Source organism: Thamnophis elegans, chromosome 14 (assembly GCF_009769535.1).
Source record: "Thamnophis elegans isolate rThaEle1 chromosome 14, rThaEle1.pri, whole genome shotgun sequence".
In the NCBI taxonomy this organism is placed as follows: Eukaryota; Metazoa; Chordata; class Lepidosauria; order Squamata; family Colubridae; genus Thamnophis; species Thamnophis elegans.
The window spans coordinates 25,921,326-25,945,706 of NC_045554.1; the positions used below are offsets into that span (position 1 = coordinate 25,921,326).

At 43.8% G+C, this 24,381-nt stretch overlaps 1 protein-coding gene across 1 annotated transcript; it reads left to right on the forward strand.

The window, feature by feature from the left end:
• Positions 1–82: 82 nt before the first annotated feature.
• Positions 83–23,978, forward strand: COQ9 (coenzyme Q9). The gene is made up of 9 exons (XM_032230326.1): positions 83–190; positions 2,804–2,963; positions 3,500–3,635; positions 6,301–6,443; positions 6,656–6,740; positions 9,947–10,051; positions 15,514–15,669; positions 22,214–22,267; positions 23,394–23,978. The coding sequence occupies exons 1-9, from the start codon at positions 130–132 to the stop codon at positions 23,427–23,429; spliced, it is 936 nt and encodes a 311-aa protein (XP_032086217.1). The 5' UTR covers positions 83–129; the 3' UTR covers positions 23,430–23,978.
• Positions 23,979–24,381: the final 403 nt, after the last annotated feature.

Sequence of the window (24,381 nt, forward strand, 5' to 3'; positions counted from 1 at the left end):
TAAACGTCAGCGGCGTCTCGCTCCCTCCTCCCCCTCCTGCGCAAGGAGGCCGCGCCCCGCTCCATAGATGGCGTCCGCGGCAGCTCGCCCCGCCCCCTTGGCTCTCCCCGCTCGTCGCCCGACTCAAAGATGGCGGCGGCCGCGGCGGGGCTGAGGCGGTCGGCCCGGGGGCTGCTGCGCTGCCCGGCTGGTGAGGTGCTGGAGTGGGGGGGAGCGCGGCTCGTGCCGGGGTGGGCGGGTGGGGGAAGGATGCCTTCAGCTTCCCCCGCTCCGGGATAGGCGGGACCGGGCGGCCCGCCATTCAGGCGAGAGGAAGGGAAGGTGAGGTGAAGGGCGTGGGAGGCCCTTCAGCCCGGCTTATTTGCATACATCACCCTAGGATGCCCCCTTGAAGGAAATCCGGGGCGGAGCGAAGTGGGATTACACCCCCTATCATCCACGGCCGAGGGGACTGCAGGGCCCATCATCCACATAGTTTCCCGGTGCGTCCCCACTGCGCCTGCGCGGGAGTTTGGACTGAGAGTCCCCCCCCCCCCCCCGCTGGGCCATCAAGGCGCTGTCAAACCCCGCTCCTCATGACAGCCTGGACTGTAATACCCATAAGCCCCAGTCGGCAACCTGTCAGAGATTCTGGGTTTGGGAGTCGAGCTCTGATGGTTTCCTGATCTTCTCTCATCCTGGAGTTTTGCTGCCCAGGGAAGGAAGGAAGGAAGGAAGGAGCTTCTTCTGGGCCTGAAGCAAAGTTGGGTGGCCCGGATTTCCTTGCAGTTTTTCTCACTGCTGAATTTGGAAGCAGTGAGAATGCAAAATGGCAGCCTGTGCCCAATGCTTTCTTCTTCTTCCATTCATTCATTCATTGATCCTATTAGGCTTCGGTCCCCTAGCCTCCTCTCTTAAGAAGCTTACAGATTTTCAGAATGGCAACGAGGTTATAGCTAATGAGTATATAACCATTCAATAAAACAACATGGTCATAAATTACATCATCACAGAGTCAAAAAAAAAAACCAAAACACCACTGAAGACAATCCTCATTATCCCCTTAGCTTCAAAAGATTAGCGATTAGTCTCTCTTGCTTCCAGGTTGATTTTTGACTCCTGGCCACTACCTGCAGCTTTGTTGGCAAGGTTTTCAGAAGTGGCTTGCTGTTGTGTCCTTCCTAGAGCTGAGAAAGAGTGACTGGTCAAAGGACCTCAGCTGGCTTTGTGCCTAAAGGCAAGACTAGAACCCACAGACTTCTGGCCAGCTGCTTCTGAAATTTTGCCAAGAAACCTGTAGGGACTTGTTTTAGGCAGTCTTCAAGAACCAGATATGATTGAATGGAAGAAAAAAAACCAACAGCATTTGGTAGAGCAGCCAAGGATGTCTGGGAAAAGATAATTCAGGTGCCAGGATGCTCGGGATCAGAAATGTGTTCCTGGTGACACTATAAAGTAATGTTGAAAGAAATGGCCTTCTGGGTTCAGTTCCAAATGTGGAAAAAAGACATTGGAAACATGGTGGTTGATTGGAAAGATGGTTTAATGGTGAACAGGACCACTTGGCTTGAGGTCCTGGGCAAAAAGACACATGGAGTGGAAAAAGAGTGTGTGTGAGAGAGAGATTTATATTCTCTATTGGGATTTGAATTTGAGCTTGTATTCTGATTGGGTGTCAGACTCTCATGGAACTTTGTAGATTGTGTTTTTGAGCCCCAGGCTTCGTTGAGTCTTGCAGGGTGATGGTATAATGAAAGGGCTTTGGGCCATTCCTACTGTGGCTCAGCCTGAAGGAGGTAGATCTTTGTTATATAGAATAGACTGGCCCAGGCCTTAATGGCTCATTGACAAAGGTGGTGGTGGGTGGGCTGAGTTTCTGCCTCCCTTTTAGGGGAAATATTCTGCCCTTTGAATATTTCCTAAAATATCCCCTTTTCCTAGGAGAGGGGTGGGGGCTAACTTCTTACAGTAAATTGGACTTAGAAGAAGCAGGAGAGGAAGAGTATTGGCGTCTTTGGACTTTGATGTTGGAGAAAACTGAGAACTCCATGAGCAGCCAAGAAAGGAAACAAATGGGTAATTCAACAAGCGTTGATCCAGAATGCTTCCTTGAGGCTCATTTTTTTCAGACACATTATGCAAAGACTTGAAAAAGTATAGAACATGGTGAAAGGTGGGATGAGGGACAAGGCAGAAGAGAAACAACAAGGTAGATGGATTCAATTACAGTTAACAGTGGTGGGAAGGTAACAGCCTTTTGTGCGCCTTCAGTGTTTAGTCATACCGGCCACATGACTACAGAGACATCTTTGGACAGCTCTGGCTCTTCGGCTTTGAAATGGAGATGAGCATTGCCCCCTAGAGTTAGGAACGACTAGCTAAGATGTTCAAGTCGAACCTTTACCTTTTACAGTAACAGTAGGTGGATTGTTGAAGGATCAGGTTGGAGACCAATCATCTTGGGGATTGCTAGGAGGAGGTGATGCTGACTGGATGGATGGCACATAATCAAGATTCAAGAATATTTTAATGGGCCTAAGGCTTTGTAGATAATTCCAGCCTCATTTGTAAGTCATTACTGGAAGTAGCTTTTATTAGATAACTTTATTTGGCATGTTATGAAAGAAGACTTGGGTTTTTAGACAATACTTGTCTGGCATATCAGTGACATATTTGGGGTATATATATGTCTTACTCTTAGGCATGTGATTTTGTGCATAGGCTTTAGCTTCAAATTCTGAAATGTATAAAGGGGGGGGGGGCTCCACAGCATACAAGATGATCCATTAGGTTTGTATGTTATTCAACTAATTTCTGTTTTCAGTCTTTCGAAGGCAGCTGTATCAGTCTCAGCGGGCCTTCCATCCTGCACTGGCACTGCAAAGAGCTTCAGAAGAACAGAAACAGCCCCGCTTCCCACCTCCCGGTCAGCAATATTCAGCATATTCACCCATAGAAGAAAAGCATCCAAGCTCACACCCCAGGTAATTTGCATAATTTCTGTCCCAAATGGCCGTGCACTTTCTTTTTTCCCCAAAGTAGCAATTCTTTGCTTTGGAAAAAGTATAATGAACACATTTTAGTGAGTAATTTAGTAGCTGGCATTCTTCCATCTTACTCTTGAGAATTTTGCAAAGCAGCGTTCAAATTGACACCTGAGCGATGTTGTGAACCAAGAATCTCTAGAATGATTGGGGGAGGTCTTCATGCACTTGTAAACATTGATAGATGTGGTTTATTTTATGTATGTCTTAAGTTTTTTTTTTAATCAAAGATGCCAATAATGTTGTAACCAAAAATACTGTGTCTAAACAAAGATGCCAATAATGTTGTAGCCAAAAATACTGTGTTGTAGCCAAAAATACTGTGTCTAAACAAACTAAATCAACCATTTATCAAACAAAGGCATGCACTGTTTCATGACGGCATCAATTATAATTGGGAAAAAATAATAAAAGCTTTGGACTTGTAGTGTTTAAAAGTGCTTGTAAGACATGCCTTCCTATGTTTTTACCCCTAGCTACACAGATCAGGGGGGTGAAGAATCGGAGGGCCACGAGAGTGAGGAGCAGATACAGAATCGGATCCTGACAGCAGCTCTGAAATTTGTGCCCACTTATGGCTGGACAATGGATGCAATTGCAGAAGGAGCGAAGGTCTGTATCAAAAGAAGCAGTATGTTAGGAGATCTGTGATCAGAGACCGGAGGGATCTGTGCTTTAGCATAACTGAGTTCCAAATTCACATTACTGTCGTTTTTTTCTTTGAGAATTTTTGGGTGTAGAACTTTGAATTCTATTCAGAATCACCATATTTTTGGGAGTATAAGAAGCATCTCTCCTCCCCCCTAAAAGAGTAGAATGTTGGTGCGTCAATGTTTCTTACTTACCTCTTTGAAATCTTGGTGCGTCTTATAGTCTCAAAAATACGGTAACATTTTTAGCTCCTTGTCAATAGGATTGATGTGCAGGAAATTTCTGAGTCTCACCGTTCAGTATCTCCCATTTTAGGACATTTTGCTTGCTGTTTTTCGCAAAATAGGTTCTACAGGTAGTCCTCGACTTATGGTCACAATTGAGCCCAATTTCTATGTTGCGAAGTGAGACAGTTAAGTGATTTTTGCCCCATTTGTCATCCTTTCTAGCCACAGTTGTTAGGTGAATCGCTGCAGTTGATAAGGTAGTGACCCGGCTGTTAGGTGAATGGGGCTTCCCCATTGACTTTGCTTGTCAGAAGGTCACAAAAGGGGATCACACAACCTTGGGATACTGCAACCGTCGTAAGTATGAACCCATTGCCAAGCGTCTGAATTTGGATCACATGAGGATTCTGCAAAGACCGTAACTCTGAAGAATGGTCTTGTCACAATTATAGTGCCATTGTAACTTTGAACAGTCACTTTATGAACTGGTGTAAGTCACTTATTTGTATTTCATTGTAGATTTACAATACAAAACAGAATCTCCTATTTTTATGACATGAAAATTACTGAGGACCTGGGTTAAAGTTGCTTGGTGGGTCGAGAGAGACACCAATGCAGCTGAAAAGGGGGGGGAGAAAGGAAGTCTCCACATATATTATCTCGATTCTTCTGAGAGAACCCTGGCACCTTTGGTCATAACAAGTACAGGTAGTCCTCGACTTACAACAATTCATTTAGTGACCGTCAAAGTTACAACAGCAGTGAAAAACGTGTCTGAGGAGCGGTTTGCAGAGTTGCAGTCTTTGCAGCATCCCCATTGTCGTGTGATCAGAATTCAGATGCTTGGTAACGGGTTCATATTTATGACAGTTTGATGTGTCCCAAGCTCATGTGATCCCCTTTTGCGACTTTCTGACATGCGAAGTCAATGAGGAAGTCAGATTCCACCTAACGACCATGTGACTAACCTACCAACTGCACTGATTCATTCCACAAAGGTAGCAAGAAAAACCCTAAAATGGGGCAAAACTCAATGAATTCTTCAGCACCATCAATGCTGGGCTCAATTCTGGTTGTAAGTTGAGGATTACCTGAATACCACATCAGCCATGGACAGTCCTGAATAGGATTTGCACCTCACATGGTGCCCACTAGGACTTTCTAGTGGGCATCGTATCCTCCCCTCAGTGTGACTGCGGGGTCCCAGACCCCCAAACTAAAATCATGTTGTGACTGGCTGTAAGCTGAGGGCATTTCCTGGTCCAGTGGCTGGTTTTTTTAAAAAATATAAGTGATGCTGCATGTCAATCATTAGATGGCCCAGACCAGTGGTGCGCTCATCTGTGCCGTGACCAGGAAGAGGAGCATGTGCGTGCCGGTAAATGAAGTTCCAGTTTGCAGTATGCACAGGCGTGCTGGCCAGCGAGTTACTGCCGAACATGCTCATGTGCCAGTCAGCTGGCTGCCGCACATGCTCACACCAGAAAACAGAAGATCAGCCGTTCTGGCTTCTGGCACTGCTGCACACACAAAGGCCAGCTGATCATTGCGGACACATGTGCGCCAGAAACCCAGAAGAAGAATGGGCGATGTTGCATGTGGCAGGCAACATGGCTCCACATGCCATTGGTCCGCCATCACAGGCCTAGACGTTGCTATTTAAACATATTGTATTTTTCGGAGTATAAGACACACCTTTTTCCCTCAAAAAAGAGGCTGAAAATCTGGGGGTGTCTTATACACTGAACACAGCATTTTTTGTCTCCTGAAACCCCGGCCCCTTCACCAAAATGTCCGTGCACAGCTTTTAGGAGGCCTCCAGAGTGCTCATGGGGGCTGGGGAGGGCAGAAATGAGTGAAAAATGGGCCATTTTAAACTCAATTTTGCCCCCCCCCCATCCCCAGGAGCACTCTATAAGTGTCCTAAAGGCTATTCATGCCCTTTTTTTTTTTTTGACAAAAAATGGGCCAGTTTTTGTGAAAAACGGACCGTTTTTTGCTCATTTTTGGCGCACCTCCAGCCCCCAGGAGCACTCTACAAGCCTCCTAAAGGCTATTCATGCCCTTTTTTTGAAGAAAAACGGGCCGTTTTTGGGAGGTTTGCAGAGTGGAAAAACTTTTTTTTTTCATTTGCCTCTTCAAAACCTTGGTGCGTCTTATACTCCAAAATACGGTAGATCTTTTTAACATTGGTTTTATTAGGTTCTACTAATCTAAATGAAATGACGGTATATATTTCTAGTCGGTGTATCAAATGCCATGTGCTAAAATGAACAAGCTTCTCAAAGAGACGTTGTGCCAAATTAGTGCTATTTCATTTGCAACCCCTGCCTGTTTAAAGTTGCAGAAATTTATTTCTCTGTGGGAATTGTTCAACTCGACTTTTCTCCTCCCTTCAGTCCGTAGGTCTCTCTGTTGCTGCAGCAGGGCTGTTTCACAATGACGGCAGCGAACTGATTCTCCACTTTGTGTCCCGGAGTAACTCCAAACTCTCGGAACTTCTTGAGGAACAGCACAAGCTGGTACAACTTGGCCAACTGGAGTGAGTTTCTAAGCAGAGGGAGGGAAGGGATGGGGCTGCGTTTAGCCTTCTAAACCAGCAGTGCGTGGGAATGGTAACTGCACTGGGCACAGGAAGGTTACTCCAGAAGGGGGCTTTGGCAGGTAACCTGCCTCTGGCATCCTGAGTACAGACCTTGAGCGAGAGAGACAGACAAGAGCGAATTGCACTAAATCATTCTTCTCTTTTGAAAGGAAGAAGAAAACAGACCAGTTTATAAAGGATGCTTTAGAAGCCAGGCTGAGAATGCTCATTCCATTTATTGAAAAATGGCCTCAGGTATAAAACTAAACTGCTTTTCTTGGTGTTTCTTGCAATGTTCCTAGATTATCTCAGTGCATTTAGAAAAGAATATGTCAATGGTTTAAGCTTCTCTGTTTCATGATCCGATCCAACAGAAAAAAATTACTTCTTTTTTCTCCTCTCTTGTGCGAATGAACTCCCAACCCCAAGTCCGAACGGATCTTCTTTTCTTGCTTGGATGGATCCCCGAAGTGGTGCTTTTGTCTAGAGAGGGAAGACAGACAGCAATGCCCCAGTTTTGATCCTAGCTGGCTCTTTTTTCTGATTCGGTCTTTGTAACTTTCTGAAACAAATTTTAAAAGACTTTTGGCCCTAAGGAATGCAGTGACATTCATCAAGTTAAAAAAAGATTGTGTTTGTGTGTTAATACATGCCACACGGATATGGTTTGTGTATGTAGATGGCTGAATAAAGATAGATAAGATGTAAATTGTAGACGATAGACAGAAAGACATCATAATAGAGCTGGAAGGAACTTTGGTGGTCTTCTAGTCCAGCCCTCTGCTCAAGCAGGAGACCCTACACCATTTCAGATAAGTGACTGTCCAGTCTCTTTTAAAAACCTCCAGTGATGACACACCCACAATCTCTGAAGGCAGCTGTTGCACTGGTTAATTGTTCTCACTGTTAGGAAGTTTCTCCTTAATTCAAGGTTGCTTCTCTCCTTGATTAGTTTCCATCCATTGGTTCTTGTCTTGCCCTTAGGTGCTTTGGAAAATAAATTGATCCCCTCTTCTTTGTGGCAGCCCCTCAAATACTGGATACTGCTACCATGTCCCCCCTAGTCCTTCTTTTCTCTAGACTAGTTAAACCCAAATCCTACAACCATTTATTTATTTATTTTAGTCTCTAGGCCTTTAATCATCCTAGTTGCTACTCTCTGCACTTTTTCCAAAGTCTCAACATCTTCTTTGTAATGTGATCAAAATTGGATGCACTATCTCAGGTGTGGTCTTACTAAGCCTATATAAAGCGGTATTAATACTTCACATGATTTTGATTCTATGCCTCTGATTATAAAACCAAGGATTGTGTGTCTGTGTGTGTGTGAGAGAGAATCTGAGATAGATAGATAGACAGACAGACAGAAAGACAGACAGATAGATATACGATACGATACGATACGATGATACGATAGATATGATAGACAGACAGGTAGGAAAGAGTGGTGTAATGGCAGAGTTGCTAAAACAGGAGTTTGGAAACTCAAATCTACCCGTAGCTGTAGGAGTTCTCTGGGGGAGTTTGCTCCTGTCCCTCTTCTCAGAGCCAATAGAATATAGTGGCAACAGTGCTGGACTAGGAGCAGAAAAATCCAGGTGTGAAGATCCCAAGGGATGACCTAATTATTTTACGAGCCTCGAGACAAAGTTTAAAAAAATCCATTCATTTAGTAGGATCAGCATCTTGGCATGATCTCCTGTGGAGTCGAAACTGAATTCCACTTAATGGCGTCTGAACTTTACACCTGTGTCCCCTCCCCTCTGCCTGAAGTCATAAATCACATTCGCCAACAAGATGTTATGGCAGGTTATGGACATACACATTCACATGCCAGCTGCAAGAATATGAGATTTGACTCTGGCCAAAAGTATGCATGGACTTCTCCTCCCTTCTCGAGTTGATAATAGTCATGGAAACGCAATACCAGGTTCTATTCCCCCCTCAATCACAGAGACTGGAGATTCAATCCCTGGAGACTTGGGCAAGTCCTTCCCTCTTGATGCCAGAACCAAGATGGGGTAGCAGTGAAGGGACTTCCCTGGGAATAGGGAGACCCTGGTTCCAGTCCCCCTTTAGATCAAGAAACATTTGAAGACTTTAGGCCCATCATTCTCTCAGTCCAGCCCTGCTTTACAGAGGGAGGCTAGTCTGAGAGCGTCCAGCTAAGAGGTCTTTGGAATTGGGCAGTTTATAAATTCAAGTCAACAAATAAAAAAATTACTCATTATTTTTTCACATTTCGGAACTGCCCATCTCCTCAAGGAGGGACTCTTTGTTGTAGTGGAGAGGAAAATGGAGAACCATATCTGATGCCTTCCGTTTCTGTACAAGAGGCTAGAATCTCATTCATGAATCATAAAAAAATATTCACTTGCCATCAGATCAAATTTGTCAGCCATCTAACTCTTACTGGATGGCTCCAGGAATCTGAATAACAGAAACACAGGATTGGGAAGGACCTTGGAAGTCTTCTAGTCCAACATCCTGCTCAAGCGGGAAACCCCATCCACACAAATGCCTGTCTAATCTCTTCTTAAAAATCCCCAGGGATGGAGTACCCAAAACCTCTCAAGGCAAAGCCATTCCACTGGTTAATTTTTCTCCCAGACAGGAAATTTGCCTTCTAGCCACTCAGATATTGGAACACTGTTATCATGTCACTCTTAGTCCTTCTTTTCATTAGATTAAAACGGTAAAGGTTCCCCTTGCACATATGTGCTAGTCATTCCTGACTCTAGGGGGCGGTGCTCATCTCCATTTCAAAGCCGAAGAGCCAGCGCTGTCCGAAGACGTCATGTCATGTGGTCCGTGCATGACTCAACGCTGAAGACACACAGAACACTGTTACATTCCCACCAAAGGTGGTTCCTATTTTTCTACTTGCATTTTTATGTGCTTTCGAATGGCTAGTTGGTAGAAGCTGGGACAAGTAACTGCAGCTCATTCTGTGACGTGACGCTAGGGATTTGAACCGCTGAACTGCCAACCTTTCTGATTGATAAGCTCAGCGTCTTAGCCACTGAGCCACAGTGTGCCTAGATTAGACATACCCAATTCGAACCTAGGAAAAAAAGAAAGTCAAAAAACCCATTAACTCTTTCTGCTTAAGTTGGTTGGGTTGAGAGTAAAAGACACTCTGGGCAGCATTCAAGGTCTAGGGACAGGGGTCTCCAAACTTTATGACTTATGGACTTCAACTCCCTGAGTGCTGGCTGGGGAATTCTGGGAATTGGAGTCCACAAAGCTTAAAATTGCCAAGTTTGGAGACCCCTGCTGTAGAATAAAGGAGGAACTTCCATCTCCTTGGCCTAATTTATCTTATTTGGGTATCCATTTTGGTATCTTTGTTCATTTCTCCCTCTTCCTTTCCCCGTAATATTTACAAGAATAAAACAGCTGGAGCGTTGGAGGTTAAGAACGGTCCTCTTTGCTTAACCCATTTCTCTGGTTTTCTTCAGGCTATGAGTGTGTTGCTGATGCCACACAATATTCCATCCAGCTTCAACCTGCTTGCCAACATGGTGGATGACATCTGGCATTATGCAGGAGATCAGTCTACCGATGTAAGTCTGAGGAGGGGGGTGGTAGCATTTGGGATTTAGAAAGGCCATGGGGAGGTTTGAAATACGCTGCTTTGCAGGGCAAACATATTTGGGGCTTTCTTTTTTGGGGGGGAGGAAGTGCAGTTCAAGATTCAAAGGAGGTGGGCACAGGACATACATTCACTGAGTTCACATGTTGTGCTAGACTCCCGTGGCTTTGGCTTAATATATTGTAAAACATGGCTTAGGGCAGGGGTGGGGGTGTCTCCAAACTTGGCAACTTTAAGACTTGTGGACTTCCTTCCAGAATTCCTCAGCCAGGATGGCTGGCTGAGGAATTCTGGGAGTTGAAGTCTACAGATTGCAAAGTCACCATAGTTGCCCACTCCTAGTTTAGAGCGATGTTTCTCAATCTTTGCAACTTTAGACTTCTGGGGATTCTGGAAGTTGAAGTCCACAGATCTTGAAGTTACTAAGTTTGAGAAACACCGGCTTAAAGAAGATCATATCTGTCCACCTGTTACAGCTGCAGTTGCTTAGTTCCTGGTGCAACTCACCTTAAAATGATGCCCAGCAGAAATGGATGCAATATGGGAGATTAGAGGGATTGGCGTGACCTCATTCAGGGCTAGAGAAAAGTTCTATCTCCCACCTGCTGGGTTCAAGCTGCTATGGACTGCAGGGAGAAGACATGTTCAGGCTTCTTGTAATTCAGAGTAGTTGTTTCTAATCGTCCTGGCAAACCTGTTCTCCAGGAAACGTATAATTAAGTGAGATATTGTACGCAACACTCATGCTTCGTCTCTAAAGAGAAGGGTTAGGTTTATGAGCAAAGGGACATCTGTTAATTCTTAAGATTGGCTTGGGGATCACTGGTACAGATAGTCCTTGATTTACGACAGTTCTCATTTAGTGACCGTTCAAAGTTACAACGCCACTGAAAAAAAGTTTTTCACTGGCTGTTTTTCAAACTTGCGACAGTTGCTGAATCCTTTTTGACCAGCAAAGTCAATGACGAAGCCAGATTCACTTAACAATTAGTTGCTAACTTAATAACTGCAGTGATTCACTAAGCAACTGTGGCAAGAAAGGTTGCAGAATGGGGCAAAGCTCACTGAACAGCTGTCTTGCTTAAGACCATAAATTTTGGGCTCAGTGATGGTTGTAAATCGAGGATTACCTTTATCAAGGCTGCCCTGGTTCTAGATGAGAAGATGCGTTTTGTTTTATAAATTAAAACCACCTGTTTCTACTCTGTACCACAGAAAAGGCAGTACTGTAGTGATATATCAAATAGGGGCTGCGTTTCTGTTTTTGCTTGTCTTTCTTAATATTTATGAATCACCATTCCTTTTTTGGAGACATCTAAAGTGTTGTGTAATGCAATCTTATAAAAACCATAAACACTGCCAAATCATCAGATCGAAACAGATAGCACTTTTACCATGGGTTTAATTCTGCCAACGAATAAATCCGTGCCACATTCAAATGTTCATGGCAGAGGGATGAAAGAGCTGTCGCCCTGTCACGGTGCTGGCGGATGGACGGAGCCTTAGTGCGGGAGTGAAGCCACCCCTGCGCTTTCCGGAACAGCATTCCGCCTTCATCATGGTGCATTTGCTGTGGCTGCCTCCATGGCCTGCCCGCTGCTCTCTTAGCGCCTTGCACAGCAGAGTGAAATTTAGCACACTTCACAATGGGGAAGACGGGGTCCCCTTATTCTGGAGCCCGCTACGACGCGGAGCGTTGGCGACAGCTTGATCTCGCCTCCTGGATGTCAGTTGCTTTTCCTGCAGAGTCACCAATGTTGTGATGCCTCACCTCTCTTCCGGCCAGCTGGTCTTTGGTGAGCTGCTCCTGGGCTCTTCAGCCTCTTGATGTCAGATTCCTACCACCCTGTATCAGTTCAGGGGTTCCTTCCCCCTCCCTCCTCTGGGAAAGAGAGAGAGAGACAGGGAGACTCGTGTGACTGGGTGGGAGTGAGTGATGTCAAACTGGCCACGCCCACCCAGGTTTTGTGGCTCCCGGTGTTTTCTTTTCTGTGGAAAACAGGTCCAAATGGCTCTTTGAGTGTTTAAGGTTGCAGACCCCTATCTTAGGGGTACCCAGAGTGGAACCGGGCATTTGCCTGGTTGAAACCTAGTCCTGCTCTTCAGGTTCCCTCCATCCAGGTTGGAAGAAAAGGAAAGATTCTACTTGAAAACTTTTTTAAACAGTTACCTAAATTACTCCGTTCTTAATGATGAGAGCCTTTGGATTCTCTTTTTTGGGGCTGGAAATAAAAACAAAGTAAATTACTTCTTAATTAAAGCAATTAATGAACTACTTGACCTATTATAAAGAGAAGAAAGAGATAAGAAGACCTTAGCGGGTCCTTTTAATAAATGGTTTTAATAAACCTGTGCCAGAATAAAACAGCAGCTACTGCAGTAACAAATAAATGGCACAATGGACAAATTAAAGGAATAAAGCAGAAAGCCAAATAAAAGACAGAGATCACACCAGGAAGCTAAAGTTTTTTTTCTGAGACTATGCAAATTGCAGTGGAGCTTTCAAGAAATTCAGCTTCCACAAGAGAGCCTGCTTTATTTTTTTCTCCTTCTGCTGTTTTGGAAATTGGGGGGTGGGGGGGACTTTTTTATTTTTTTGCTGTTTCTAATTTATCAGTGCAGCCCTTTGGGGCAGCACAAGATGCAGCATTTATAGAACTGAAAATGTATGCCTTTTCCCAACCTTGGATAGCATGGAATGGAAAGTGAAAGTCTGCTTGGAAACTATGGACTTGCTTCCAAGTTACCTGTCTCTTGTCAATTCAATTCAATTCGGAATAGAGCTGGAAGGGACCTTGGAGATCTTCTAGTTCAACCCCCTGCTCAAGCAGAACCATACACCATTTCACACAAGTGACAGTCCAGTGTCTTCCTAAAAACCTCCAGTGATGGAGCACCCAGAACTTTTAGAGGCAAGTGATTCCACTTGTTAATTGTCCTCCCTGTTAGGAAGTTTCTTCTTAATTTCAAGTTATTTCTCTCCTTGATTAGTTTCTATCCATTGCTTCTTGTCACGCCTTCTGGTGTTTTAGTAAATAAGTTAGCTCCCTCCTCTTTGTGGCAGCCCCTCAAATACTGGAACACTGCTATCATGTTCACCCCCTCTTTCCTCTACACTAGCCATACCCAAATGCTGCAATTGTTCTTCATATGTTTTAGTCTCCAGGCTCTTAATCATTTTAGTTGTTCTTCTCTGTACTTTTTCCAAGTCAAAAGTCAGCAGCTTCCTTTAAAATCAAGCTTTAAAGAAAGCTGTTCTTAATTCTGTGGTGCCTCAGAAATCTGGGTGATTGTAAAATAACACTCCCTCCCAAGCAGTGGGAAATTGCTGATAGGGTGTCTGCTTTTATTTGCTTTGTTTATTACATTTATATGCTACCCAGTGCCTATTGAGCGACTCTGGATAGCTGACATCATGATAAAACAATCAAATAAAAGAATTGAAATGTTAAAACATGCATTCAAGGCTTTAACCAGCCTCTCCCTTCTGCTTCAGTGAATGTACCTTGCAGCCTCTCTCCCAAAGAGGCAATCCAAAGGTCTCCAGGGTAGAGAATCTACAGTGATCGCAGGGGGATACAACCATTAGATCTGTGCTTTGAAGTAATGAAACCACAACGTGCAGAGCCATGGCCAAAAATGCTTCCAGCATCACCGAAGCGAGTGCAAAGCAGCCTATTTCTTATTGTGCCTCTTTATATGTATGTAGATTTTTCTTACTTAAGTTTCTGTTACCCTTGAAGGAAATTCTGGACATGGCTCGTTACGTCTATTCGCCACAGATAACTTTGCAGTAGCTTTTCTGGCAAAGCTTCTGTTCCTCTTCAGCGAACACTTTTATGTTCAGGGTTATAGTGCAGTGCACTAGGGCAGTGGTAATTAGTTCTGTGACAGAAGTAGAGAGAATAGAAGAGAATTAAAATAGATTAGAAAGAATAAAATATAGAATAGAATAGAATAGAAATAGAATATAAAGAATAGAATATAGACTAGACTAATCTAGAATAGAATATAATTAAAATAGAATAGAATAAATATTGGAATGAAGAATAGAATGGAATAAATATTGGAATGAAGAATAGAATGGAATAAATATTGGAATGAAGAATAGAATAGAAAATATAATAGTATAACAATTGGAAGGGACCTTGGAGGTCTTTTAGTCCAGCTCCCTGCTCAAGTAGGAGACCCTATACCATTTCAGACAAGTGACTTAAAAACCTCCAGTGATGGAGCGCCCACGATTTCTGGAGGCAAACTGTTCCACTGGTTAATTGTCCTCACTGTTAGGAAGCTTCTCCTTAATTTCAGGCTGCTTCTGTCTTTGATCAGTTTCCAACCATTTGTCAGGCCTGCAATTATATTCCTTTTAGAATTTTGGCCTGCCACACTTTCTCTTATTTCATTATGCTGTTTCATTAGTATAGTTGATGGGAGGGGGCAATAGACAGGAGTAGGATTGTGGAATGTATTGATAGCATTTTTTTCTAGAAGACCAAGGTTATCTTTTTCTCTGCACTTTTACACCTGACCAGAAGCAGCTGGGTGGAGACGCCAGCATGGAAGAAGAAGATTGGACCATGTGATGGATTGTGGGTGTAGGGTCAAGATCATGAACTTTTAACTGGGTAGGATTCTGATGTAATTTCCAGAATTGGGATTAACACAGATGTGCTAAGATGTCTGTCTTATTAAATTGAAACTTTAAGGATCGTTTTGCCTTGGACTCTGATTTAATTCTACGTGATACTTGGAACGCTGACACCATTATTGTATTGAGAGTATTGGGTTAATTGTGTTGCATTTCGTGTATAAGTGATTATAGAGTCATAGTCTCTTAACAGCAAATTCTTGCCTCCTGTGGATTCTTTCAGACTTCTATTTTTCCATGACATTCTCTAGAGTATGTTTCTTAGCTGGCCAGAGACAAAATTATCTGGCCAGATCTTGCGGTGATGTGTCCCTTGCCAGATACAAAGATTAGGGCCAGCTTGTTTTTCAGCTCAAGTGAAAAGCACCACCGTCTGGTCTTCTCCAGACCAATCAAAATCAGCTGGGACACATCCAGGACCTTAGATGGTTTTTGTTTGGAAATTCAGCAAACTCCATTTCAGGATAATATTACAGTGCTTCTGTAATTTCTCTCCATGACTTAACAGGAGAAACATTGCACCATGCAACATAAATATAACATTTCCATATTAATTGTGTTTTTTTAAAAATTATTTTTCAGGTTTGTAGAACTCACTTTTCTTGATATGTTCAACTAGAAATCTAAATGTATGTCTCTCTGTGTTTTTATGGAATAGGCCTATGACACTCCAATTGTGATTAAAAACATGGGTAGGAGTTTCATATCAAGGCAGATTGCAAAAACCTTAATTTGTTATTGGGACCCGCATCTTCTGAGTCTCTCAATTCCTGGTCTTGCAGATAAATTGGTACACTCGCCGAGTAATCCTGGCCGGAATTTATAACACCACAGAACTGGTGATGATCCAGGATTCCTCCCCGGATTTTGAGGATACTTGGTCCTTCCTATACAACAGAGTAGGTGACGCTATGAACGTGGGCCACACAGCTAAACAGGTGAGTTATAATAATAATCATGAATTTATGACCAGCTGACCCTTGTGCCACGCAGGTTTTCCAATGAGATGATCAAGCTCTTTTCCCTCCACCCCTCCAACCTCCAAAGTCGCAAAAGTAACGTCATTTTGTTTTCTGGCTTAGTGTCCTCCAAAGGCTGGCTGGAAATTTTGGGAGCTGAAATTCCAGCCTGTTTGGAGGGAAAAGGCGCAATAAACCAGGTAATTTTTGATCAAGCGCATAGATTATTTTTACCCTGTTTCCCTGAAAATAAGACCTCCCCGGATAATAAGCCCAATGGGGCTTTTGAGTGCATGCACTAAAATAAGCCCTCCCCAAAAATATTGCAACACAGCAGCAGCCATGAGGTGACCATGCCCACCACCTCCTGTACCTCAAAAATAATAAGACTCCCCCGAAAATAAGGCCAAGCTCTTATTTCGGGGATCTAAAGAAAATAAGACCCTGTCTTGTTTTCATGGAAACATGGTAGAATTATTTTTACCCAAATGTTTCTGGCACATGTTGTCCCAAACACTTAAAAAATATAACATTCCTCTTACTACTGCAAATCTTTCAAGCAGTTTTCTTTAAGTTTCCATTTTCTGGTGCCAAAAGTATTAAGGAGCACATTTGCTCTGGTTTGGAGCTCTTCTATGGAAATCCATGTATATTGCGAAGAGGTCTTCCTGCTCGCAAGATAGAGGGGAGGGGAGGTTGAGCCCTGTACTCCTTTGGATCACTGTGGGTTTAACACATGGCTTGGGGGCACATTCCCATAACAGAGCAGGGGTTATGCAAAGGCGTAATTGCGTAGCATCTGCTATGTAGAGCTACCATTTCTCTCCCTCTGTCCAGTGTATATTGTGATAAGACGTGCTGAAATCAGAAAGTGGAGTGCTGGGCAGTTCAAACCTCTCCTCCCAGATATCCCCTGGGACTTTGCACCCTGTCCCCACCTCCTGCTTTGAGTTAGCAGCTTGCTGGGAGGGTCTACGACAACTTGCTGTGGGACAACTTCTGCACGACAAGAGTTGCACTAATATCAAAGAAATAATGGAATAGAATCATTGAGATTAGAGTCGTGTTGGTGCAATGATTAGAATGCAGTGCTGCAGGTTACTGCTGCTGGTTGCCAGAAGTTTGGCAGTTCGAATCTCACCAGGCTCAAGATTAACACAGCCTTCCATCCTTCCGAGGTGGGTAAAATGAGGACCCAGATGGTTGGGGGCAAGAGGATGACTCTAAACCTGTTAGAGAGGGATGCAAAGCACTATAAAGCAGTATATAAGACTAAGTGCTATTGCTATTTTCCTTCCTTCCTTCCTTCCTTCCTTCCTGTTAGAATGCAGTATTGCAGGCTAACTCTGCCCACTGCTAGGAATTCGATTCTCACCAAATTCAAGGTTGACTCAGCCTTCCATCCTTCCGAGGTGGTTAAAATGAGGACCCAGATTGTTGAGGGCAAATAGGCTGACTCTGTAAACTGCTTAGAGAGGGCTGTAAAGCACTGTAAAGTGGTATATAAGTCTAAGTGCTATTGCTATTTAAGAAAGGATGCCAAAGGAGAGGCAAAATGAAATGTGGATGTCAAAAGCTGAAATATTTTTTTTAATTATGTGAAATAATGAAATTGAATCGTCCTGCAGCGAGTTGTCCCAAGGTGAATTGGCTGCAGCTACTTGTCCCATTCCGGCTTGCTGGTCCCTGCTGCTTCCCACCTGTCTTCCCAGGAAGTGTTTCATCTACCTCCCCCAACCTCAAATGTGTATAAAGGATTATGGAGACGGCCTTCACAAATATAGGCAACAGCCATTAGGAAAACATGAACCTAGCCCAGGAAGACAGGAAAAGGGGAGAAGGAAGATCCAGATTGCCTCACTTTCTATTTACTCTCTGTTAAAAGAGGGAAGCAAAGAGCCTGTCAGACTCTCAGGATTCGGTTACTATAGTCCTATGATGGCAAACCTTTTCGGTACCTAGTGCCCAAACCAGAACATGCGTGCATGTGTGCGCGTACATGCGCCAGAGCCCTAAACCCCAAAGACCAGCTGGCTAGCGCGTGCATGCTTGTTTTTTCCGCATTTTGGGGTGTTTTTCATGCTGGTTTTTGGGGACATTTTTAGGATATTTTTTCAACTTTTTCAGACTCTCTTTTGGGGCCAAAAATGCCACGGAAAATGGCCATAAAATGGGCTGAGAAATGGCCCAGAAATGGTCCCAAAACACCCTAAAACAGACCGAAAAACAGCCTGTTTTCTGAGCGTTTTGGAGGCTGTTTTCAGCCTGGTTTTGGTGCTCCGGCGCCTGTGAAGATCAGCTGGCCAGTGCACATGTGCACAATGTAAACCAGAAGAGCAGTTGGCGACACGCGCCATAGATTCGCCATCGCAGCTACAGTCCATTGAAGGTTCCAGCTTTAATCCTTCTTGTGCCTGTTTCCTGATCTGTTCTACCTCAAAGGGCTGAAAAAGGCTTTCACAGTTTGGGCAGCCTTTCTGGAGAGGACAAGGACAAAAAAATCAAAGTAATTTCAATAATGTTGCCTCTTAGCAGTGCTACTAAAAGTTTCAAACTTTCCTTCCTTCCTTGAGGGGTAAACTGATCTCATCAGAGATAAATAAAAGGAAACTTCCTTTTTTTAAAAAAAGGCACAAAAATATCTTTCCCCCACAACTTTTCAATTTTAAGGTTAACACAGACAGATTCGGTGCTATAGACCAGTGTTTTTCAACCACTGTGCCGTGGCACACTAGTGTGCCGTGACATAGTGTAAGGTGTGCCGTGGGAAAAACACTTTATATATAGTCAATATAGGCACAGAGTTAAATTTTTTTAACATTTTCTAATGGTGGTGTGCCTCGTGATTTTTTTCATGAAAAAAGTGTGCCTTTGCACAAAAAAGGTTGAAAAACACTGCTATAGACAAGGACTTGTAGAGTTGTTTTGATTAAGATTAGCTATTAAACAGAAAATCCAGAAGAAATTGGAAAACAAATTATCCAGGTTGACTATCGTGTAGGAGAGTGCTGGTTTGCTAGAAATGAATATTTTCTCCCTTTTAGGGGATGATGTAATTTAACATCCTCCTAGAAGTTTGTGATAAAAATAATATTTTTTCTTACCCATCCTGAAGAGTGGAATAGCTGTTGGGCATTGGCCTTCACTTAACAGCGCACAGAACTGGGCTATTTCCTTTTACCTGCACTCATTTTTCAATCTTAGTCCTCAGCTTCTCTTTGGTCCTGTCTTCCAGTTCTGCCCTTGTATTTTTAAAAGATTGAAGTTTTCAGCCCCCCAAATAAAGGACATCTCCAGGTCTGTGTGACAGAAAAGCATTCACAGCCCATTCAGAAAGATGGCACATGGTCAGCCTTGCCTGAAAGCTGCCCCCATGCCATGGTGAGACTGCCCATGCTTGTGTGGCTCATCACAAGGGGTTGCCCGTGCTCGCAGAATTTGGCAAGACATGGTTTTCTGGAGTTCTGTCTGTCTGTCTGTCTTTCTTTCTGCATCTTTGTCTATCATTCTATCTATCTATCTATCTATCTATCTATCTATCTATCTTTCTGTATCTCTCTCTCTGTATCTCATCCATCCATCCTTCTTCACTCCCTCCCTCCCTCCATCTCATCTATCTATTTTTCTGTATCTCTCTCTCTCTCTGGGTATCTCTATCATCCATCCATCCTTCTTCCCTCCATCCATCCATTCATCCATCCACCCACCCACCTACCTACCTACCTACCTACCTATATCACATTTATCTTGCCACAGGGTAACCGTGGGCATCTTATAATATTAAAAAGATAAAACCATATAAAAATAATACAAAAGGCAATACACAGTCATAGCTAAAAGATGGGGAGGGAGAGAAGTGGATGAGCAGGGAGAGGAGATGGGATCTGATATTAATCTATCAGCCACCTCCAATGGGAAGCCATTCCTTTGGAGCCTCAGCCAATTAGCAGAGCTGGGTCTTTAGGTTCCTGCAGAAAGTCAGGAGGGTTGGAGAGGACCTGACTCCAGGGGGCAAGATGTTCCAGAGGGCAGGTGCAATGGCAGAGAAGGCCCTTCTGGACCCCACCAGCTGGAATTCCCTGACCAGTGGGGCCCTCAACATACTTTCTCTTCCAGCACGGGTGGGGTTGACCAATCCCAGGGGAAGCTGAGGCAGTCCCTTAGGTCAGTGGTCTCCAACCTTGGCAACTTTAAGACTTCAACTCTGGGAGTTGAAGTCCACAGATCTTAAAGTTGCCAAGGTTGGAGACCACTGCCTTAGGTAACCTGGACCGATGTCATGAAGGGCTTTAAAGACCTTGAATTGCAAGATATGTGTGTCTTACTCCATTTTTTTAAAAAAAGAGGAACACATTATGCAGAACGCTTTATTAAGCCTCTGAATTAAATCAAGCTAATTTGCTTGGCAATCGTCCTCTTGGTTTCTGGCAAGTCCTCTTTTACATCACAGCAGTAGCCCCAGAATTAATCTGTTATATTTCACCTCCACTTGTGACTGTATGTTTATGTATATTTTGGGGGATCCTGCTCAGACAATGAGCTTGAAGCTTCTTAAATACCTCCAACCAGATAAGGTGCTTGGTTGCTTCTCTGGAACAGCAGCATCCTGCCCACATCCCACTGTGCCTTTAAGGTACCGTATTTTTCAGAGTATAAGATGCACCTTTTTTCCTCAAAAAGGAGGCTGAAAATCTGGGTGCGTCTTATACCCCAATTACAGCATTTCTTGCCTCCCGAAGCCCCGCCCCTTCACCAAAATGGCCATGCATACCCTTATGGAAGCTTTCAGAGAGCTCCTGGGGGCTGGGGAGGGCAGAAATGAGCAAAAAACGGGCCATTTTTAACCCTCCCCCATCTCCAGCAGCACTCTATAAGCCTCCATAAGGGTATGCATGCAATTTTTTTTTTCAAAAAACGGGCCTGTTTTCACAAAAAGACAGGCAGTTTTTGCTCGTTTCCCCCCCCCCCCCCGGAGCACTCTGCAAGACTTTGGGGGGAAAAAACGGGCCCATTTTTGGGAGGTTTGTAGAGTGAAAAAACTTTTTTTTTCCTTTTGGAAAACTCTTTAACTGATTGATGAGAATTAGATTGATCAAGTGCTGTGCCAGCAGAAACAAAGTCTTGGGTGCTGCAGATTGTCAGTGATTTCCTTCTCCAGCACATGGATAAATACATCTGGAAACATCTACCTACCTTCCTACCTACTCTCTCTCTCTCCTCTCTCTCTCTCTCTCTCTGTCCCTACCTACCTACCTACCTACCTACCTACCTACCTACCTACCGTATTTCTCTCCCTCTCTCCCTCTAGCTAGCTAGCTAGCTACCTACTCTCTCTCTCCCTACCTACCTACTATATTTCTCTCTCCCCCCTCTATCTAGCTGTCTACCTACCTACTCTCTCTCTCCCTACCTACCTACTATATTTCTCTCTCTCTCTCTCTCTCTCTCTCTCTCTCTCTCTCCCTCCCTCCCTCTAGCTATCTACCCACCTACTCTCTCTCTCCCTACCTACCTACTGTATTTCTCTTTCTTTCTCTCCCTGTCTATCCCTCTATCTACCTACCTACTTTTTTTTTTAATCTGCCTCTTCAAAACTTTGGTGCGTCTTATACTCCGATGCGTCTTGTACTCCAAAAAATACGGTAGTTTGTGTACAGGTGGTCCTCAAATTACAATCAATCTCTTAGTGACTGAAGTTACAAGGACCCAAAAGGTATTTACGACTTAGTTCTGAGGTTCTGATGGCCACAGAGCCTTCCCGTGACCCCATAGCCACATTTTGGGCTCTCCGCAACTGCATTTGTGGTTGTTTCTGGTGCCTTGTGGTCATGTGACTGCAAAGCGTCTGCTTTTGGTTTTCGGCAAAAATAGCAAACAATGCGTTGGCTCAATGACCATGGTGTTTGCTTTACAATGACTGCATTTGCTTAATCATCATCTTCTTTTAATGACCCCATAATCCCTTGCGGGCTGGTGTCTGGGCAAGTGAATGGAGCTGGATATTTACTGGCCAGATGCCCTTCCTGTCTCCAGGGCAGAGTTTTTCCCTCCAGCAGATATATTCTCACTGTGCCCAGAGAGAGAAATAATCTGCCTCTACCTAGGATCAAACTCAAAACCTCCTGATTGTGAGGTGAGTGTTCCTACTCCACTTCAGCACTCACTGCATTCGCTTAATGACGGCTGCAAATAAAGGCCCTCCCATTGGGTCACATGATGGTCTGCTTTGTCAGGCGTGGTACCGTCGTACGCCAAGGACCGCCTGTATGCTTGGTAGGAAATACTGGGACTTCAGCACATCAGGAGAGCACCACTGTGGCTGGATTTAGTTTAGTTTACTTTATTGTCATGGCACCTTGTACAACGAAATTAAGTGCGATCTTCAGTGTACAATGACAGTTCAAGTTGTGGTTGTTAAGGAATCATGTGCAGCATTTAGGATGCTTCCTGATTGCTTTCCCCCCGAAATGTAAAAGCCGGCTTGTAGTTGAAGTTTTCCATCTCTGTGGTTTTATTCCTCTAGGTTAAGGCAACCGGAGAGGCCCTCCTTCAGGGACTTATGGGCGCTGCTGTTACTGTGAGTAATTCCAGACACCGGATTTTCCACAGCCTTTGCTCCAAAACAATGTTTCCCTCCAGAATATTTCTCCTGTTACAGAATGGGGAAAAAACACAGCAAAGCATCATGGTTTCTTTAAAAGGGGTTGGGGGTGGGACATGTGAGCTGCCCTAAATAATGAATTTTCCCAAAATAATTCCCAGGGATGAGTAGTTTCAGCAGAGTGCTTTTCATCTCAGAAGGATCTGTGCAGAAACAGACAATTTGCAGCAAGCCCCTTCCTCTGAATTGATTTCCCAGTTAATTTAAAGGAAGAAACATTCATTTCTTTTAATGGGGTTAGGTGACTTAATAGTAGAATGCAGGAAAGGTGCTTGAATTCCAGCCTAACATTTTGTTAACTTCCTTAGCCAGTTTACTCAAGAAGTCCAGAAGTTTCTATTTGGAGTTTATTCTTGGCATGGCATTTTGATCTTGGGGTTAAGGCATCAGGCTGGAAACCAGTAGACTGAGTTCTAGTCCCATCTTAGGCATCAAAGCTGGCTGGGTAATTTTGGGTCACTCACCAGGAGACTGGGAGTTCTAGTCCTCTTTTAGGCATGAAAGCTAGCTGGGTAATTTGGGGTCAATCAGCAGGAGATGGTGAGTTTTAGTCCTCTTTTAGGCATGAAAGCTGGCTAGGTATTTTTGGTTAATCCCCAGGAGATGGTGAGTTCTAGTCCCACTTTAGGGATGAAAGCTGGCTGGGTAACTCAGTCAATCCCCAGGAGATGGTGAATTCTAATCCTGTCTTAGGCACGAAAACTGGTTAGGTGACTTTGGGTCAATCACCAGGAGATGGTGAGTTCTAGTCTCACCTTAGACACGAAAACTGGCACATATTTGACATCAAATATTGCATTCCTGTTTCCCAAAGCAATCACCAGGTGTTTGGGGGATCCCTTAACATCCGCTATGAACTGAGATGCCAGTTTTGGCAAATAGATGGTTTTAAGCAGTGTTGCTTCAATCAAGCAGTGTTGGGAAGATCACTGTCCCGAAATGACAAACAGTATCCTATTTTGCATGCTTGCAGCTTCTAACTTTCTCATGGTCTCCCTCACCTTTAAAAAAAAAATGTTTTATTGTTTTTGTGTCTTGACAGTTCAAGAATCTCAGCGGCCTGAACCAGCGTCGATGAAGCAATTAGCTGTTAGTTAGGAGTCTTTGAGCATCTCTTCTGAGACTAGCAAAGAAACGGTGTCCTATAAATTTCGTCACAAGAATGTGAAACTGTCCCTTATTCTGTACCACCGTCAAAACAAACACTCTGTCTGATGCAAAAACCTTGGACTTTATTTTTGGAGCATGTGGAATCGTTGGCCACCAATTGAAGATCTCTTCGACCAACGGCGACCTAAAAAAATCAAATTCTGTTTTTAACCAAAAACGGATTTCTTTTGAGAAAATGATGGAAGGGTGATAGAAGTATTTGGGTTCAAAATTCTTTTAGAACACCCTTTTCATTTTCTCCACCTGGATATCTTAGGGTGTCTTAGCCACAAACAAACTTAGGTTGTATTGGTGGAATTGGCTAAATTATCTCCCAGCATCAGTGGCAGCTCTTCTCAGTTTAAAACCCAGTATTCTGCTCTGCTGTTTGTTGACAGTGTATTTATGGTACTCTTGTGAATATATATTTTCCTGTACATTTGGACACGTCTGTTCATTAAAAATAGTGAGCATTTTTCAGTGTTACTGTTTACCGTTCCTGTAGAACAACAGAGATGCAGGAGTATATATGTTCTTGCAGAGAAGTGAAGTAGTCCTCGACTTAACAACAGTTCATTTAGTGACCATTCAAAGTTACAACGGCACTGAAAAAAAGTGACTTAGGACCGTTTTTCACACTTATGACCATTCCAGCATCCCCATGATCAAGTCATCAAAATTCAGACGCTTGGCAACTGGTTCATATTTATGACAGTTGCAGTGTCCCGCAAGGGGGGGGGGGATCATGGGGTCAGCTTCTTCAACCTCCAACAAGCAAAATCGGTTCCACCACAAAACCGCGGTAGACTAAAGCGCGCTCGACGAAAGCGCGTACGTGACGTCATCACAGCGCGACGAAAACAGCACGCTGTGAGCGGGAA

What these genes read in the sequence shown, in the direction of transcription:
- COQ9 (XM_032230326.1), top strand. Translation starts at nt 130, where the DNA reads ATGGCGGCGGCCGCGGCGGGGCTGAGGCGGTCGGCCCGGGGGCTGCTG. An exon ending in GTACAACTTGGCCAACTGGA is followed by an intron (nt 6,444 to 6,655) that starts GTGAGTTTCTAA and finishes CTCTTTTGAAAG; the next exon opens with GAAGAAGAAAACAGACCAGT. An exon ending in TTATGGGCGCTGCTGTTACT is followed by an intron (nt 22,268 to 23,393) that starts GTGAGTAATTCC and finishes GTGTCTTGACAG; the next exon opens with TTCAAGAATCTCAGCGGCCT.